We start from the raw sequence: 19,169 nt of genomic DNA, 5'->3' as shown, positions 1-19,169 counted from the left end.
TACACAACCAATGGACACCTGTGGAAAGACGGAATGGGTGACAGGATTCCTTCTCTCCAGAGATGCTGTCTGTCCCGCTGAGTTACTCCAGCATTTTGTGTCTATCTTCACTCTAAACCAGCGTCTGCAGTTCCTTCCTACGACGATGGACACCTGTACTTATTCCCATGATATTATTGAATTAATAAGTCACACGAGACTTATTGGTTTCATCTCTCTCGTCACTTTTAGACAATAGACAATAGACAATAGGTGCAGGAGGAGGCCATTCGGCCCTTCGAGCCAGCACCGCCATTCAATGCGATCATGGCTGATCACTCTCAATCAGTACCCCGTTCCTGCCTTCTCCCCATACCCCCTCACTCCGCTATCCTTAAGAGCTCTATCCAGCTCTCTCTTGAAAGCATCCAACGAACTGGCCTCCACTGCCTTCTGAGGCAGAGAATTCCACACCTTCACCACCCTCTGACTGAAAAAGTTCTTCCTCATCTCCCATCTAAATAGCCTACCCCTTATTCTTAAACTGTGGCCCCTTGTTCTGGACTCCCCCAACATTGGGAACATGTTTCCTGCCTCTAATGTGTCCAATCCCCTAATTATCCTATATGTTTCAATAAGATCCCCCCTCATCCTTCTAAATTCCAGTGTATACAAGCCCAATCGCTCCAGCCTTTCAATTTATACGTCTGTATAAGATCCCCTCTCATCCATCTAAACTTTCCTCCACATCCCAAAGACGAGCAGGTTTGAAGGTTAAGTTGGCCTTCTGTAAACTGCTCCTAGAGGTTCTCCAGAAACAGCTTGGAGTCCCCTGCGCTGCTCTGCAGAGCTTCAGTCACGGGGTGAGGGGAAGGTTAGTGTAACGAGGAGCCCAGACTGAGCGCACGTTTCTCGGGGATCGGCTGGTGTGAGGGGCAGGCTCCTCTCCCAGCAGAGTCCCATTCAGCTGAGGGAGACCCACACTGGCTGCTGTTCCCTCCCGGTGACACTCACGGGGCAGAGGGACATCAGAGGAGGGTCCGTGCGCACAGGAGTGGACAGTTTCCCCCGATCTCTCAACCTTGCCTCACCCCCTCTCCCACCCTGTCCAACTGAGGCTTCTGCCCACCGAGGCCATCGTTCACCCACTCATAATTTCTCATCCACTCCTTACACTCTAGGAGCAGTTTACAGAAGGCCAACTTAACCTTCAAACCTGCTCGCCTTTGGGATGTGGAGGAAGGTTTAGAAGGATGAGAGGGGATCTTATACAGACGTATAAAATTATAAAAGGACTGGACAAGCTAGATGCGGGAAAAATTGTTCCCAGTGTTGGGCGAGTCCAGAACTAGGGGCCACACAGTCGTAGAACAAAAGGGAAGCCTTTTAGAAGGATGAGAGGAGATCTTATCGAAACGTATAAGATTATTAAGGGGTTGGACACGTTAGAGGCAGGAAACATGTTCCCAATGTTGGGGGAGACCAGAACAAGGGGCCACAGTTTAAGAATAAGGGGTAGGCCATTTAGAACTGAGATGAGGAAAAACTTTTTCAGTCAGAGAGTTGTGAATCTGTGGAATTCTCTGCCTCAGAAGGCAGTGGAGGCCAATTCTCTGAATGCATTCAAGAGAGATCTAGATAGAGCTCTTAAGGATAGCGGAGTCAGGGGGTATGGGGAGAAGGCAGGAACGGGGTACTGATTGAGAATGATCAGCCATGATCACAATGAATGGCAGTGCTGACTCGAAGGGCCGAATGGCCTCCTCTTGCGCCTATTTTCTGTTTCTATGAAACCAGAGCACCCAGAGGAAACCCACGCGGTCACCATGAGAACATCTATATACTAAAACTCTCGTTTGTTATCTTGTTTGTGACTGAACTTCAGCCAAAACGGTACAAGACAGCGCGACAATTTTAGGCCCACCTTACTCACCATCGTCACTTTAGTGATAATGCAAGTAGGTTTATTGAAATCGGTGCTATATTTTGAAAGTTATTCACATTTTTAAGTTTAAAAGGAGGGGAGGGGGACGGGGGGAGAAGGGAGAGGGGAGGGGGGGTTGAGGAGAGAGGGGAGGGGGGGAGGAGAGGGTGTTGCACCAATGCAGGAGAGGTTTGGGCCCAACGGGTCGTCTTGGTCTAGTACAGTATAAACTCCACACAGACAGCACCCGAGGTCAGGATGGAACCCGGGTCTCTGGCACCGTGAGGCAGCAGTTCTGCCACTGTGCCACCCCCTTTTGATGCCTGAAGAAGGGTCCCGACCCAAAACGTCACCTCCCCATGTTCTCCATAGATGGTGCCTGACCTGGTGAGTTGCTCCAGTACTTTGAGCCCGTTTGTTGCTCTTTCATTTCAACACTCCAAAGACGTACAGGTATGTAGGTTAATTGGCTGGGTAAATGTAAAAATTGTCCCTAGTGGGTGTAGGATAGTGTTAATGTGCGGGGATCGCTGGGCGGCACGGACTTGGAGGGCCGAAAAGGCCTGTTTCCGGCTGTATATATATGATATGATATGATATGATAACACCGTGCTGGCTTGGTTATCGAGATCAAAAGGTAAAAGTAACAATTCTCTTGCGAGATTGGGGGATAGTGTGAGATTGCATTCAGGGGCAAGAACCGAGGGAAGATTCTCATTACAAAGAAGAGGCCGTGGGAGATTGGACTGCTTTTCTTTAGTTTAGTTTAGTTTTAGCTTAGAGATACAGCGCAGAAATAGGCCCTTCGGCCCACTTGAGTCCGCACCGACCAGCGATCCCCACACGCACACACACTAGGGCCAATTTACAATGATACCAAGCCAATTAACCTGCAAACCTGCACGTCTTTGGAGTGCGGGGGGAAACCGGAGCACCCGGAGAAAACCCAAGCAGGTCACGGGGGAGAACGTACAGACAGACAGATGCCCGTAGTCAGGATCGCACCCGGGCCTCTGGCGCTTTAAGGCAGCAACTCTACCGCTGCGCCACCGTAATGCCCGGCTTGGCTTGGCTTGGCGGGTGGAGGTGGGGGGGTTGGGTGAAGCGAATATAATAGAACAAAAGGAACCAAACACAGAATAGAAGCATAAAGCCCACAGTCACGAGGTGAAGCAGAGGCTGCGGTTTTTGCACGGCAGGGGAGCTGGTAACCAGAGCAACACAGGTTTCGAATGCCCTGACTGACAAAGGAACCAGTGGGGAGAGAAGGAGTTATTTTTACACCCAGTGAGTTGTTGAGCTTCTAGACGTGGAATTAACTGCCACTTTAAAACAGAAGTAAGTTCCTTTGGGAACTTGATTCCTTGGCGGAGCAGTGCCACAGCTGGTCGAGCTGTCGCCTCACCGCGCCAGAGATCCGGGCTCGATCCCGGCCTCCGCTGCTCACTGCGTGGACTTTCTACGTTCTCCCTGTGACCACGTGCGTTTCCCCTGGTGCTCCGGTTTCCTCCCGCATTCCCAAAGACGTGCAGGCTTGTATGACGTACTTTTAGATAGGAGATGAGGAGGGATGTCTTTGGCCAGAGGGTGGTGAATCTGTGGGATTCATCGCCACAGACGGCTGTGGAGGCCGAGTCAATGGGTAATTTTAAAGCAGATTGACAGGTTCTTTGATTGGTTACGGAGAGAAGGCAGAGAATGGGGTTGAGAGGGAATGAACGATTAGCTACGATTGAATGGCGGAGTAGACTCAATGGGCCGAATGGCCTAATTCTGCTCCTATAAATCATGAACGTGTCAAGTGGCCTCTGTAAATTGCTACTAGTGTGTAGGGATTGGATATCAAAGTGGGAATAACATAGAACAAAGTGATCGATACTTGGTGGGCTGAATGGACTGTTTCCAAGTTGTATTTCTCAATCAATCAAAGCTTTGTAGAGATGACTCAATCCATTCCTGCATCCACCAGGACCAGGCCACATTTCATCTGCAGGTGAGAGTTGACAATAGACAATAGACGCAGAAGGAGGCCATTCGGCCCTTCGAGCCAGCACCGCCATTCAATCTGATCATGGCTGATCATTCTCAATCAGTACCCCGTTCCTGCTTTCTCCCCATACCCCCTGACTCTGCCCGCCCCCCTGACATCAGTCTGAAGAAGGGTCTCGACCCAAAACGTCACCCATTCCTTCTCTCCCGAGATGCTGCCTGACCTGCTGAGTTACTCCAGCATTTTGTGAATAAATCCCCCTGACTCTGCTATCCTTAAGAGCTCTATCCAGCTCTCTCTTGAATGCATTCAGAGAATTGGCCTCCACTGCCTTCTGAGGCAGAGAATTCCACAGATTCACAACTCTCTGACTGAAAAAGTTTTTCCTCATCTCAGCTCTAAATGGTCTACCCCTTATTCTTAAACTGTGGCCCCTTGTTCTGGACTCCCCCAACATTGGGAACATGTTTCCGGCCTCTAACGTGTCCAACCCCTTAATAATCTTATACGTTTCGATAAGATCTCCTCTCATCCTTCTAAATTCCAGTGTATACAAGCCTAGTCGCTCCAGTCTTTCAACATATGACAGTCCCGCCATTCTGGGAATTAACCTGGTAAACCTACGCTGCACGCCCTCAATAGCAAGATTATCCTTCCTCAAATTTGGAGACCAAAACTGCACACAGTACTCCAGGTGCGGTCTCACTAGGGCCCTGTACAACTGCAGAAGGACCTCTTTGCTCCTATACTCAACTCCTCTTGTTATGAAGGCCAACATTCCATTGGCTTTCTTCACTGACATTCGCCCTTCTAAAGTGCCAGGCAGTGCCATCTCCAACTATGGACATGTTGGCATTCAACGGCATTGCCATCGCCAAGCCCCCTGACCTGCGGAATATTGATGGCAACTGAACCAAAATGGCTGGTTGGTTGATAGATACAGCATGGAAACAGGCCCTTCGGCCCGAGTCTACACCAACCACCAATCACCAATCCCAACCTAATAGATCACTTGTCCATTTTCCTGACCCGCTGAGTTCCTCCAGGACTTTTGTATTTCGATCAAGATTCCAGCATCTGCAGTTCCTTGTGCATTGAAATTATCCAACTGTCCCTTCATCATTATCAAGTCTAAATCTTTCACCGTTCCCAGCAACTGTAAGGGGAAGACGTTCCCCCTTGAGCGGGCAGTGGTCCAAGGAGGTGACCTTCTCACGGGGAACTAAAGTCGGGCAATAAATGCCAGCAATGTCCATATCCAAATGCCAGCGATGTCCATATCCAAATGCCAGCGATGTCCATATCCAAATGCCAGCGATGTCCATATCCAAATGCCAGCGATGTCCATATCCAAATGCCAGCGATGTCCATATCCAAATGCCAGCGATGTCCATATCCAAATGCCAGCGATGTACACAGGGGAAGAGAAAAGACACTCTGGCCTTCCATCACAGTGAGGAGGTGACTGGAGGAGACTCACTGTGATGGATGTTTCTTTTGTTTTGGTTTTGTGTTGGTTTGTGATTGTGTGCGAAATTGTTTTTTTTAATTGCTCTATTGCTGGACTGTGGGTGACATTTCATTTCACTGCACATCTTGTATGTGACAAATAGACTTGATTGTATCAATATCATATCATATCATATATATACAGCCGGAAACAGGCCTTTTCGGCCCTCCAAGTCCGTGCCGCCCAGCGATCCCCGTACATTAACACTATCCTACACCCACTAGGGACAATTTTTACATTTACCCAGCCAATTAACCTACATACCTGTACGTCTTTGGAGTGTGGGAGGAAACCGAAGATCTCGGAGAAAACCCACGCAGGTCACGGGGAGAACGTACAAACTCCTTACAGTGCAGCACCCGTAGTCAGAATCGAACCTGAGTCTCCGGCGCTGCATTCGCTGTAAAGCAGCAACTCTACCGCTGCGCTACCGTACTTGAAGGGTAAGTGGTTCCACTGCTTGGGAATGGGACTGAATGGATGACCTGAGAGCTAACACCAGGGGCATGATGGGCCCAATGGCCTGCAGCACTGCGCAATGCCTGTGGCTCCGGGTTGTCGCACAGAATCTCACTCACCTCTTTGAGACCTCGGCAGAACGTGTCAAACACCCTCTTCATGTTGCCCCCCGTCTCCATGGAGATGACTCGAGTGTGGTCCTCCTCGTTGACCCAGATTAGGAACGTCTTCTCGTTGTTGTGCCTGTGAGCGGGACAGAACCGGGCACCGTTCACAGTAAGCAGAGGCCTCGCTGTAGCTGCGGCCGCACCCAGAAATATCCATCCCTCCATTATCTGCACCATCCCCACTGTTGACTTCGTCACTTTTAAATTCCTCCAAATAGAGTCGTACAGCACGGAAACAGGCCCTTCGGCCCAACTTGCCCATGCTGACCTAGGTGCCCCATCTAAACTAGTCCCACCTGCCTGGTTTTGGCCTGACCTTTCCTTATCCATGTCCCTATCCAAATCCAACATATGTTGTTATAGTGCCTGCCCATAACGAGATATAACAACATAGTTTTCTCCTCTAACAGCTCGTTCCATGTATCCACCACCCTCATTGTGAATGCTACGAATTTAGATTTACTGGCTTCGGGCTTCCATCTGCCCTCTGCTGAACCCTATCCCTCCCTCCATTAACACCCACCTCCCCTACACCCACCTTCCATTCCCCTGATACTGACACAGGCCGATCTCACGATTGGTACAACTGTCATTGGGTTCACCAAGGGCAAGATGGGGTCCTGTGTGGTTGAGCGTCTTGGCTTCTGGTTGCAAGGTAGCAAGCCTTGTCCAAGTCGGGAGATGGCCAACATGCCAGGGGAGATGTATGACCAGGGAAGGGTGGGGGGGGAAGAAAGATGGGAGGTGGAGATGGGCAGAGGCAAGAATAAGCAAGAGGGCGGTCATCTGGGGAAAGGGTCGAGAAGGAAATGGAGACTGGAGCAATAGACAATAGGTGCAGGAGGAGGCCATTCGGCCCTTCGAGCCAGCACCGCCATTCAATGTGATCATGGCTGATCATTCTCAATCAGTACCCCGTTCCTGCCTTCTCCCCATACCCCCTGACTCCGCTATCCTTCAGAGCTCTATCCAGCTCTCTCTTGAAAGCATCCAACGAACTGGCCTCCACTGCCTTCTGAGGCAGAGAATTCCACACCTTCACCACTCTCTGACTGAAAAAGTTCTTCCTCATCTCCGTTCTAAATGGCCTACCCCTTATTCTTAAACTGTGGCCCCTGGTTCTGGATTCCCCCAACATTGGGAACATGTTTCCTGCCTCTAACGTGTCCAACCCCTTAATAATCTTAAGGTCTTGGTTGGCCATAACTGGAAGAGGTGGGCAGGGCTCTGGTGGGATCGGTGGTTGGTGTAGACTTGCTGTTTCCATGCTGTATCTTTCAATCAGATAGATGGATGGACTCACCAGATCCCACGGGCATCAGGCCAATCTCTCGCCATCCCAGCAGAGGTCAGCAAAGGAGACACCGGCTTGTCGAACAAGAAATGATCCTGAGGGAGGGGAAAGTCTTCGATTATTAAACCTGTTTATTCACAGGAGCGAGATATTATCGTAATAAAACTAGCATTGTGCAGCAACCCCTAATAACCGTGTGTAGGAAGGAACTTACACCGAAGATAGACACATAAAATGCTGGAGTAACTCAGCGGGACGGGCAATGTCTTTGGAGAGAAGGAATGGGTGCTGTTGATAGCTCACTGGACTCGTGCATTCCCAGACTGTCTGGATGTGCAGGGAATCTTCTTCTCATCAAACGCCCACGATAGGGAGCTGTGTAGGTCGGATATAGACTGGAGCAGCCTCTACACTGTCCCACCACACACGTCATGGCTCGGATGGCGAGGGTTGGATACAACATGGACCTCCCTCTGTCCGAGCAGTGACTCAGGAAGAGGGATCTGCCCCCAATTTGAGGAAGGATATTCTTGCTATTGAGGGCGTGCAGCGTAGGTTCACTAGGTTAATTCCCGGAATGGCGGGACTGTCGTATGTTGAAAGGCTGGAGCGATTAGGCTTGGATACACTGGAATTTAGAAGGATGAGGGGGGATCTTATTGAAACATATAAGATAATTAGGGGATTGGACACATTAGAGGCAGGAAACATGTTTCCAATGTTGGAGGAGTTCAAAACAAGGGGCCACAGTTTAAGAATAAGGGGTAGGCCATTTAGAACGGAGATGAGGAAGACCTTTTTCAGTCAGAGAATGGTGAAGGTGTGGAATTCTCTGCCTCAGAAGGCAGTGGAGGCCAGTTCGTTGGATGCTTTCAAGAGAGAGCTGGATAGAGCTCTTAAGGATAGCGGAGTGAGGGAGGAAAGACATTCTTGCCATAGAGGGAGTACAGAGAAGGTTCACCAGATTGATTCATGCGATGGCAGGACTTTCATATGAAGAAAGACTGGATAGACTCGGCTTGTACTCGCTGGAATTTAGAAGATTGAGGGGGGGATCTTATAGAAACTTACAAAATTCTTAAGGGGTTGGACAGGCTAGATGCGGGATGATTGTTCCCGATGTTGGGGAAGTCCAGAACAAGGGGTCACAGTTTAAGGATAAGGGGGAAGTCTTTTAGGACCGAGATGAGAAAGTTTTTTTTCACACAGAGTGGTGAATCTGTGGAATTCTCTGCCACAGAAGGTAGTTGAGGCCATTTCATTGGCTATATTTAAGAGGGAGTTAGATGTGGTCCTTGTGGCTAAAGGGATCAGGGGGTATGGAGAGAAGGCAGGTACAGGACACTGAGTTGGATGATCAGCCATGATCAAATTGAATGGCGGTGCAGGCTCGAAGGGCCAAATGGCCTACTCCTGCACCTATTTTCTATGTTTCTATGTTTCTATGCCCGTATCGGCAGTTTACAAACAAAACAGCTGTCAAATTAAAATTCCGCCAACTTTGTCAATAAAACGCTCGGCCCCCCGCGACGACCAGCGTTCACGGAAGGACTCCAGCGTCCCCGTGGACACCGCGCGTTCCCTCTCCAGGGACACGGGGTCACGGACGTTATCCCGGAAGAGGGGCCCCTGTGTGATCGTCGACTACCCGCTGCCTGGTCCTGCGAGCGGCCATCTTGGCCAGGCCCAGGAGCAGACCGACAGGGAGACCCCCACCCCCTTCCTTCCTCCCGACCCTCCCCTCTCTGTACCGGGTGCCCAGCCATGGGAGTGTGCGATGGGACAATGTTGAGGAACCTGTACTGAATCTCTAATCTCTAGTATCCCTGTTGGGAGTGTGTGTGTGATGGTACTTATGTCCAACTCCTGTTGTCCCTGCCCCAAGAGTCTGTGACAGGACAGTTTGGTTTGGTTTAGTTTAGTTTAGAGATACAGCGCGAAAACAGGCCCTTCGGCCCAGCGAGTCCGTGCCGACCAGCGATCCCCGCACATTAACTCTATCTCCAGGTCCCTCAGGTCGGCCGACTTGGGGCTACTCACTATCCCGCGGTCTAGGCTTAAGCTCAGGGGTGACCGCGCTTTTGCGGTTGCAGCTCCGAGACTGTGGAACAGCATCCCTCTCCCCATCAGAACTGCCCCCTCCATCGACTCCTTTAAGTCCAGGCTCAAAACCTATTTCTACTCCCTAGCGTTTGAGGCCCTCTGAGGGGGCGCTGTGAACTGTTTATGTATGTGCTGTTATGTTTGTGCGCCATTGTATGTTCGTTTCTTAGTACCTGAACTGATGTACAGCACTTTGGTCAACGTGGGTTGTTTTTAAATGTGCTATACAAATAAAATTGACTTGACTTGACTTAACACTACCCTACCCACCAGGGACAATTTTTTTAAAACATTTACCCAGCCAGTTAACCTACAAACCTGCACGTCTTTGGAGTGTGGGAGGAAACCGAAGATCACGGAGAAAACCCACGCAGGTAACGGGGAGAACGTGCAAACTCCGTACAGACAGCACCCGTAGTCGGGATCGAACCCGAGTCTCCGGCACTGCAAGCGCTGTAAGGCAGCAAACGTGCCCTATTGAGTATTGAGGGACAAGTCCCGTCTCTCGAGCCCCTGCTGTCCCAGCCGTGGGAGTGTGTGAAGGGAGAGATGAGGGACCGGTACTGAATCTCTAACCGCTGGTATCCCTGTTGGGAGTGTGTGTGTGATGGTACTTGTGTCTAACCCCTGCTGTCCCAGCCGTGGGAGTGTGTGATCAGACAGTATTGGGGGGCCTGTCCGGTCTCTGTAACCCCTGCTGTCCAGGCCTTGGGAGTGTGTGACATAGAAACATAGAAAATAGGTGCAGGAGTAGGCCATTCGGCCCTTCGAGCCTGCACCGCCATTCAATATGATCATGGCTGATCATCCAACTCAGTATCCCGTACCTGCCTTCTCTCCATACCCCCTGATCCCTTTAGCCACAAGGGCCACATCTAACTCCCTCTTAAATATAGCCAATGAACTGGCCTCAACTACCTTCTGTGGCAGAGAATTCCACAGATTCACCACTCTCTGTGTGAAGAAATGTTTTCTCATCTCGGTCCTAAAAGACTTCCCCCTTATCCTTAAGCTGTGACCCCTTGTTCTGGACTCCCCCAACATCGGGAACAAACTTCCCGCATCTAGCCTCTCCAACCCCTTAAGAATTTTATATGTTTCTATAAGATCCCCCCTCAGTCTTCTAAATTCCAGCGTGACGGGACAGTGATGAGGGAATTGTCCCCTGTGTCTATCTACTACTGTCCCTGCCCCGAGAGAGTGTGGCCGGCCAGAGTTCTCTCCCTTGCTGAAGATGAGACATTGGTTCCACGCCTTACATCAATGAGTTGCTGCTGCTCCTTCTCTGTCATGTTGGACAGGCTGTAGTATCTCCCGGCCAGGTCCCCCTTCAGCCCAGACAAGGCATCCACGGTCACCCTCTCCACCTCCCTCCTCTCAGCGCGGGTACAGGCGGGGGGCATGCTCAGCCCACGGATACTGCGGCCTGTCCTCACGCGGGAAGACAGCACGTAGTTCTCATCAAACAGCCCGTTCCTGATCTGCAACAGGAAAAGAAAATACAGAACAAAGTCAAAATAGGTTTGTTGGTTAATTGTCCTCGGTAAATTACCCCTAGTGTGCGGGGAGTGGATGGGAAAGTGGGATAATGTAGATCTAGTGGGTGATCTACGATCGGCATGGACTTGGTGTGCCAAAGGGCCCATTTCCATGCTGTATCTTGTAGATAAGCTAAGAATCATCAGACACAAGGTGAAGATGCAAGAGATAATAGACAATAGGTGCAGGAGGAGGCCATTCGGCTTTTCCAGCCACCACAGCCATTCAATGTGATCATGGCTGATCATTCACAATCGGTACCCCGTTCCTGCCTTCTCCCCATACCCCCTGACTCCGCTATCATTCCGAGCTCTATCCAGCTCTCTCTTGAAAGCATCCAGAGAATTGGCCTCCACTGCCTTCTGAGGCAGAGAATTCCACAGATTTGCAACTCTCTGAGTGAAAAAGGTTTTTCCTCATCTCCGTTCTGAGACTGCAGCTGTTGAAATCTTGACCAAAACACAAAGTGCCAGAGGAGCTCAGTGTGGGTCAGGCAGCATCTGGAAAGGGCAATGATCATGTGACGTTTCGGTTCGGGACCCTCCTTCGGACTGAGGAACGACAAGCAGCTGTGGCAGCGAATCTGGGTCAGAACATGACTGGAAGCCGGAGAGTGAGAGAGGGTCTTATGGAACCCTGGATTGAGAGGGGAGAACGTCTTCAGAGTAGGTGGACGCTGAGGAGATTTTGCAGTGGAACAGTGAAAGGCAGACACAAGGAACTGTGGATCCTGGAATCTCAAGCAAAACACAAAGTGCTGGAGGAACTCAGCGGGTCAGGCAGCATCTCTGGAGAGAAGGAATGGGCGACGTTTCGGGTCGAGACCCTTCTTCAGACTGATGTCAGGGGTAGGCCATTTAGAACTGAGATGAGGAAAAACTTTTTCAGTCAGAGAGTTGTGAATCTGTGGAATTCTCTGCCTCAGAAGGCATTTGAAGCCAATTCTCTGAATGCATTCAAGAGAGAGCTGGATAGAGCTCTTAAGGATAGCGGAGTCAGGGGGGGTATGGGGAGAAGGCAGGAACGGGGTACTGATTGAGAATGATCAGCCATGATCACATTGAATGGCGGTGCTGGCTCGAAGGGCCGAATGGCCTCCTCCTGCACCTATTGTCTATTGTCTATTGTCAGGGGGGGCGGGACAAAGAAAGGATATAGGTGGAGACAGGAAGACAGTGGGAGAACTGGGAAGGGGAGGGGAAGAGAGGGACAGAGGAACTATCTAAAGTTAGAGAAGTCAATGTTCATACCGCTGGGCTGTAAGCTGCCCAAGCGAAATATGAGGTGCTGTTCCTCCAATTTGCGTTGGGCCTCACTCTGACACTGGAGATGTAGATGTACTTTGAGGAGATTTTGCAGTGGAACAGTGAAAGGCAGACACAAGGAACTGTAGATCCTGGAATCTCAAGGAAAACACAAAGGTGCTGGAGGAACTCAACAGGGCAGGCAGCATCTGTGGAGGAAATGGACAGGTGACCTTAAGGATCGGCCCCCTTCAGACTCAAGAAAATGGTTCTTGAAGAAGGCGGAGTCCGAAGAAGGGTCCCAACCTGAAACATCGTCTGTCTATTCCCTCCACAGATGCTGCCTGACCTGCTGAGTCGCTCCATTTCAGACGCAAACTGGAAAGGCTGGTTATCTGAAATTGTGGAGTTTAATAAGAGATGTAAATTGTGCGTAGGATAGTGAACGTGTACGGGAATCACTGGTTGGCGCCGACTCGATGGGCCGAAGGGACTGTTTCTGCGCTGCATCACTAAACTAAACAAATTCCTTCACTTTCCTCTTTCCCCAAATGTAAAACGCTCCTTAAAACCAACCTCTTTGGCCAAGCTTTATGTTATCGATACTGACATTGCAAGATAGCGCAGTGTGACATTTTGTTTGATTGTGTTGCATCTTGAAGCAATCTTCTACCTTAGAAGCACCAAGTTAACAATAATTTCCTCCAGTAATTTGTATTTACACTCACTTTACTTGAGTCCAAGTCTGTCGGGTGTTTCATGGTCTTTGGATCGTATCCATTGTGTCTTTCCACAATAACAGGGTCAAAAATATCAGCAAAGACCTGGATCATTGGAGAAGACAGCGTTAGCAAACATTCACTGCATCATTAACGAAGACAGCATTAGGAAACTGTGGTAGAGTTGCCGCCTTACAACACCAGAGACCTGGGTTTGATCCTGACTACGGGTGCTGTCCGTGTGGAGTTTGTACATTCTTCCTGTGACCGCATGGGTTTTCTCCGGGTGCTCCGGTTTCCTCCCATAGTCCATGCAGGAATGGCGGTTAATTGGTTTCTGTAAGTGTGTAGGATAGACCTAGTATATGGGTGATCGATGATAGGTGTGACATCGAAGGTATCACACAATGCTGGAGTAACTCAGCGGGTCAGGCAGCATCTCTGGAGAGAAGGAATGGGTGACGTTTCGGGTCGAGACCCTTCTTCAGACTGATCGGTGTGGATTCGGTGAGCCACCCTGTATCTAAGTTGTACATTGGAGGCAGTGCAGGGGAGATTTGCTTCCTTGGAAGTAGACACTTTCATACAAAAAGTGGTTAGGCATGTTTGACCTATACTCCCAAGTTCACAAGTCCCAGGAGTAGAATTAGGCCATTTGGCCCATCGAGTCCACTCCGCCATTCAATCATGGCTAATCTCTGCCTCCTAATCCCATTTTCCTGCCTTCTCCCCATAACCCTTGACACCCGCTATTGGAGCATGGAAGAATGAGGGGCGGTCACGGTGGCGCAGCGGTAGAGTTGCTGCCTTACAGCGAATGCAGCGCCGGAGACTCAGGTTCGATCCTGACTACGGGCGCCGTCTGTACGGAGTTTGTACGTTCTCCCCGTGACCTGCGTGGGTTTTCTCCGAGATCTTCAGTTTCGTCCCACACTCCAAAGACGTGCAGGTTTATAGGTTAATTGACTGGGTAAATGTAAAAATTGTCCCGAGTGTGTGTAGGATAGTGTTAGTGTGCGGGGGTCACTGGGCGGCGCGGGCTCAGTGGGCCGAAGGGCCTGTTTCCGTGCTGTATCTCGAAATCTAAATCTAAACGCACTGAAGCACAAAGACTGTGATAGGGGTTCACATTGGGTGCTGAGAGAATGTCTCTCCCAGCTGGAGTATCGAGAACTAGAGTTCACTGTAAATTGGAACAAGGTGGAACTCGTATCTGACAGAAATGATGAGGAATTCCTACACTTAGACGGATGAGAATCTTTGGACTTTTCCACCCAGAAAAGCTATGGATGTGGAATCATTCAAGGCAGAGAGTACAAGACACTCGAGAAGTATGGGGACAGAGTGGGAATATTGGGTTGAGGACACGATTGAGCCAGCTGTGATATTATTAAATGGCAGAGACAGCTCGAGAAAATCACTGGCCTGTATTCCCTCCTGATGTTTTTATCACGAACTATATTACATGGTGCCTCATTGATTGTGAGATACTTTGGGATGTTCCAAGCTGATGTAGAGTGTTGGGGAGACAAATCTATCATTACGTGAGTCCACTTGTTCATAAGTCCATAAATCATAGGAGCAGAATCAGGCCATTCGGCCCATCGTCTACTCCACCATTCAATCATGTCTGATCTATCTTTCCCTCTCATTCACATTATAGAGTCGTAGAGTCATAAAGTCTTACGGCGTGGAAGCAGGCTCTTCAGTCCAATTTGCCCACGTCTAGTCCCACCAGCCTGCATTTGGCCCATGTCCCTCTAAACCTGTCCCATCCAAGTACCTTTCTAAATGTTTCTTAAACGTTGCGATTGTACCTGCCTCAACTACCTGCCTTCTCCCCATAACCCCTGACACCCATACTAATCAGACACTCTTATCTTTGTTCTGTGACCGTCCTCTCTACCCAGTGATCCAGCAGAGGATGGTCCTTCCTTTACCTCATAGGTTTCCTCATCGCCTGCCACCATTCCGACGGTCTTGATGAAAGGGTGTCCAGGGTTGTCCACTCCAGTCTGGATGCTCTGATCCAGGGTCCAGCCACTAGGTGTGGCCTTATCCCGAAGCCTGGCATATATACCAGGGGTCAGGCAGGAGGACATGCAGTTGTTATGCTTCCGAAGGTCGGGGTAGTCAGCGCTGAGAATATAAAGAAGAAGAAAGGCACAAACACAACGTTTATGTAGCACTTTCAACGGCAAAGATGCTAAAGGTTCTCCTCAGGAACATAGTTAGTGAAAATCAACAATTAACCCATGAAGGAGGTGTTCGAACCAGGTGTCTGAGAAGAGGATTGTAGTCAATAGACAATATGTGCAGGAGTAAGCCATTCGGCCCTTCGAGCCAGCAGCACCATTCAATGCGATCCTGGCTGATCATTCTCAATCAGTACCCCGTTTCGGCCTTCTCCCCATACCCCCTGACTCCGCTATCCTTAAGAGCTCTCTCTTGAATGCATTCAGAGAATTGGCCTCCACTGCCTTCTGAGGCAGAGAATTCCACAGATTCACAACTCTGACTGAAAAAGTTTTTCCTCATCTCAGTTCTAAATGACCTACCCCTTATTCTTAAACTGTGGCCCCTTGTTCTGGACTCCCCCAACATTGGGAACATGTTTCCTGCCTCTAACGTGTCCAACCCCTTAATAATCTTATACGTTTCGATAAGATCCCCTCTCATCCTTCTAAAAGGCATGGTGCGTGGGGATGATGCATTTTATATATTGCCATAGATGCTTGTAAGAACTAAGCATTGAAATTATTATTGGGTGCATTCAGAATTGTTGTGTTCTCAGGGCCTCGCTCAACCCACTTTGGGATGGTAAATTAAAGATCCATGAGTCCCAAATACTTATGTAATGACAGAGACACACACGTGCACAAACAGATACCCAGCGGGCCGGGCAGTATCTCTGGAGAGAAGGAATGGGAATGGGCATGACCCGAAACGTCACCAATTCCTTCTCTCCAGAGATCCTGCCTGCCCCACTGAGTTACTCCAGCATTTTGTGTCTACCTTCGGTTTAAACCAGTACCTGTAGTTTCTTCCTACACAAACAGATACGTGCACACGCACGCACGCACGCACACACACACGCGCACGCATGCATGAATGCACGCACACATGCACACACACACGCACGCACGCATGAATGCACGCACACATGCACACACACGCACACACGCACGCACGCATGAATGCACGCACACATGCACACACACACACACACGCATGAATGCATACACACACACACACACACACACACGCACACACGCATGAATGCACGCACACATGCACACACACACATACACACGCACACACACACACATGCATGAATGCACGCACACATGCACACACACACACACACATGAATGCACGCACACATGCACACACACATACACACACACACACACGCATGAATGCACGCACACATGCCCACACACACATACGCACGCACGCACACACACACGCACACACACACACATGCATGAATGCACGCACACATGCACACACACACACACATGCATGAATGCACGCACACATGCACACACACACACACACACACACACACACATGAATGCACGCACACATGCACACACACACACACGCATGAATGCATGCACACATGCACACACACACACGCACACATGCACACACACAGCTATGCAAGGTAGAAACAGTGGGCATGGACACTACATGGACTGTTCTGGCAGATGGTGCGGGCTGTGCAGGTGGACAATGGGTGCTGATAGTGGGTGCAGGCAATGTGAGTAGACAATGGGTGCGATAGTGGTTGTGGACCATGTATACTGACAGTGGGAACAGCTTTGCAATACTCATTCAGCAGAAGGCAACACAGGTTAACTGGCCAACTACAGATTGCTATTTGTGGGAATTGGCTGTGCGTAAATCAGGCAACTACAGCATTAATGACACTTTAACAAATAACTGTATTTAACTGTAAAGTGCTGTTGGATGATTGGAGGTATCACAAAATGCTGGAGTAACTCAGCAGGTCAGGCAGCATCTCTGGAGAGAAGGAATGGGGGACGTTTTGGGTCGATACCCTTCTTCAGAAATTTTCTTTAAAAAAGATAATGTTAGTGATTAAGGTCTGGTGCTCGTCAGTGGTGTCATGGTCCAACGATAAGTAGGAGGAGCTGTCTGAGAGTTGTCGTCTGGCCTCGGTCCGGTAGAGGTCAGCACGCCAGACTACCACAGCACTTCCCTTGTCAGCGGGTTTGATGACTAAGTCGGGGTTGTTGTGGAGTGAGTGGAGGGCTGTACGTTCAGGAGGGGAGAGGTTAGAGTGAGTCAGGGGAGTGGAGAATTTGAGGTGGTTAATGTCACGCCGGCAGTTGGAGATGAAACGTTCTAGTGAGGGCAGTTGGCCAACCGGGGGGGTCCAAGAGGAGGGGGTCCGCTGGAGACGGGAGAAGGGGTCATCACTGGGGGATGGGGACTCCTTCCCATGGAAAAAGGCGTGGAGATGACGGAAGAAGAGCTCCACGTCATGGCGGACCCGGAACTCGTTGATGTGGGGGCGGAGGGGAACAAAGGTGAGGCCTCTGCTGAGGACAGACCGTTCGGCCCAGAGCCCAACGGTGCTGCACGGAGGGGCGGCACGGTGGCGCAGCGGTAGAGTTGCTGCCTTACAGCGAATGTAGCGCCGGAGACTCAGGTTCGATCCTGACTACGGGCGCCGTCTGTACGGAGTTTGTACGTTCTCCCCGTGACCTGCGTGGGTTTTCTCCGAGATCTTCGGTTTCCTCCCACACTCCAAAGACGTACAGGCATGTAGGTTAATTGGCTGGGTAAAATGTAAAAATTGGTCCTAGTGTGTGTAGGATAGTGTTAATGTGCGGGGATCGCTGGGCGGCACGGACCCGGTGGGCCGAAGGGCCTGTTTCCGCGCTGTATCACTAAATCTAAAAAAATCTAAATCCAACCTGGGTGATTGGAGGTTTGAAAGATGCTATGGAAATACAAATGCTGTAGTTGACCTAATTACTAATTTCAAATGAATGACCATTTGTCATGTTGAAACATGAATACAGATCTCAAATCCACATGGGTTGATCCATTATCCAATCTCCTCTCTTTAGACTTTAGACATGTAGCATGGAATTAGGCCCTTCGGCCCACCGAGTACACGTCGACCAGTGATCCCTGTACATTAACACTATCCCACACACTAGGGTCAATTTTGAATAACCCCTTTTTGAAGACAATTAAACCTCCAGAGATGTTGCCTGACCCGCTGAGTGATTCCAGCACTTTGTGCCCTTTTGTTTTGTACACCAGCCTCTGCAGTCCAGAACAAGGGGCCACAGTTTAAGAATAAGGGGTAGGCCATTTAGAACTGAGATGAGGAAAAACTTTTTCAGTCAGAGAGTTGTGAATCTGTGGAATTCTCTGCCTCAGAGGGCAGTGGAGGCCAGTTCTCTGAATGCATTCAAGAGAGAGCTAGATAGAGCTCTTAAGGATAGCGGAGTCAGAGGGTATGGGGAGAAGGCAGGAACGGGGTACTGATTGAGAATGATCAGCCATGATCACATTGAATGGCGGTGCTGGCTCGAAGGGCCGAATGGCCTCCTCCTGCGTCTATTGTCTATTGTCTATTGTCCCATGTGTCTATCCATTTTAACAATATTTTGCGTCCTACCTGACACACGTCGGTCAGCATTCCAGTGTAATACTTATCAGTGTGATACTGTCATTGGTGAGACTGAAATGACTGTCAGATGGTCATTTCTAAAGCACCTTACAGATATCTTTTAGTATGCACAAAAACACTTTAGAGTCAAAGTATACTACTATTGCAAAATAGGAACGTAACAGACAATGCATGTGGATGCTTGCTAAGCAATTGGTATAGCGATATTGATCAGACATTCTGATTAATGATTCTCTGGTACACGTTTAGACTTTAGGCTAGAAATACTGTACGGAGACAGGTCCTTCGGCCCATCGAAACTGTGCTAACCCATGCTCACCCCGTACACTAGCACTATCCCACACATTAGGGCCAATTTACAATTTTACTGAGGCCAAGTAACCTACAAACACGTACGTCTTTGGAGTGTGGGAGGAAACTGGAGAAATCCCTCGCGGAGAACGTACAAACTCTGTACAGACAGCACCCAAGGTCAGGATCGAACCGGGGTCTCTGTAAGGCAGCAACTCTACCGCTGCGCCACCATCCTTGTAGATGACAAGGGGCAGAATGAGATGGGGGACA

The 19,169-nt window shown here is 49.6% G+C and overlaps 1 protein-coding gene across 2 annotated transcripts in view; it reads right to left on the bottom strand.

The window, feature by feature from the left end:
- The window catches only part of LOC144610993 (creatine kinase U-type, mitochondrial-like), a 40,539-nt gene that overhangs the window by 11,622 nt on the left and 9,748 nt on the right, over positions 1–19,169 (bottom strand). For both annotated transcript variants that reach the window (XM_078430076.1, XM_078430077.1), the window contains exons 3-7: positions 14,869–15,067; positions 12,938–13,033; positions 10,686–10,907; positions 7,333–7,418; positions 5,982–6,105 (exon numbers count right to left, since the gene is read on the bottom strand). In XM_078430076.1, coding sequence (XP_078286202.1) covers positions 5,982–6,105; positions 7,333–7,418; positions 10,686–10,907; positions 12,938–13,033; positions 14,869–15,067 — 727 coding nt within the window. The remainder of the gene's footprint in view (positions 1–5,981; positions 6,106–7,332; positions 7,419–10,685; positions 10,908–12,937; positions 13,034–14,868; positions 15,068–19,169) is intronic.

This window comes from Rhinoraja longicauda, chromosome 38, assembly GCF_053455715.1.
Source record: "Rhinoraja longicauda isolate Sanriku21f chromosome 38, sRhiLon1.1, whole genome shotgun sequence".
Classification (NCBI taxonomy): Eukaryota; Metazoa; Chordata; class Chondrichthyes; order Rajiformes; family Arhynchobatidae; genus Rhinoraja; species Rhinoraja longicauda.
This window is presented reverse-complemented; position numbering and strand designations above follow the sequence as displayed.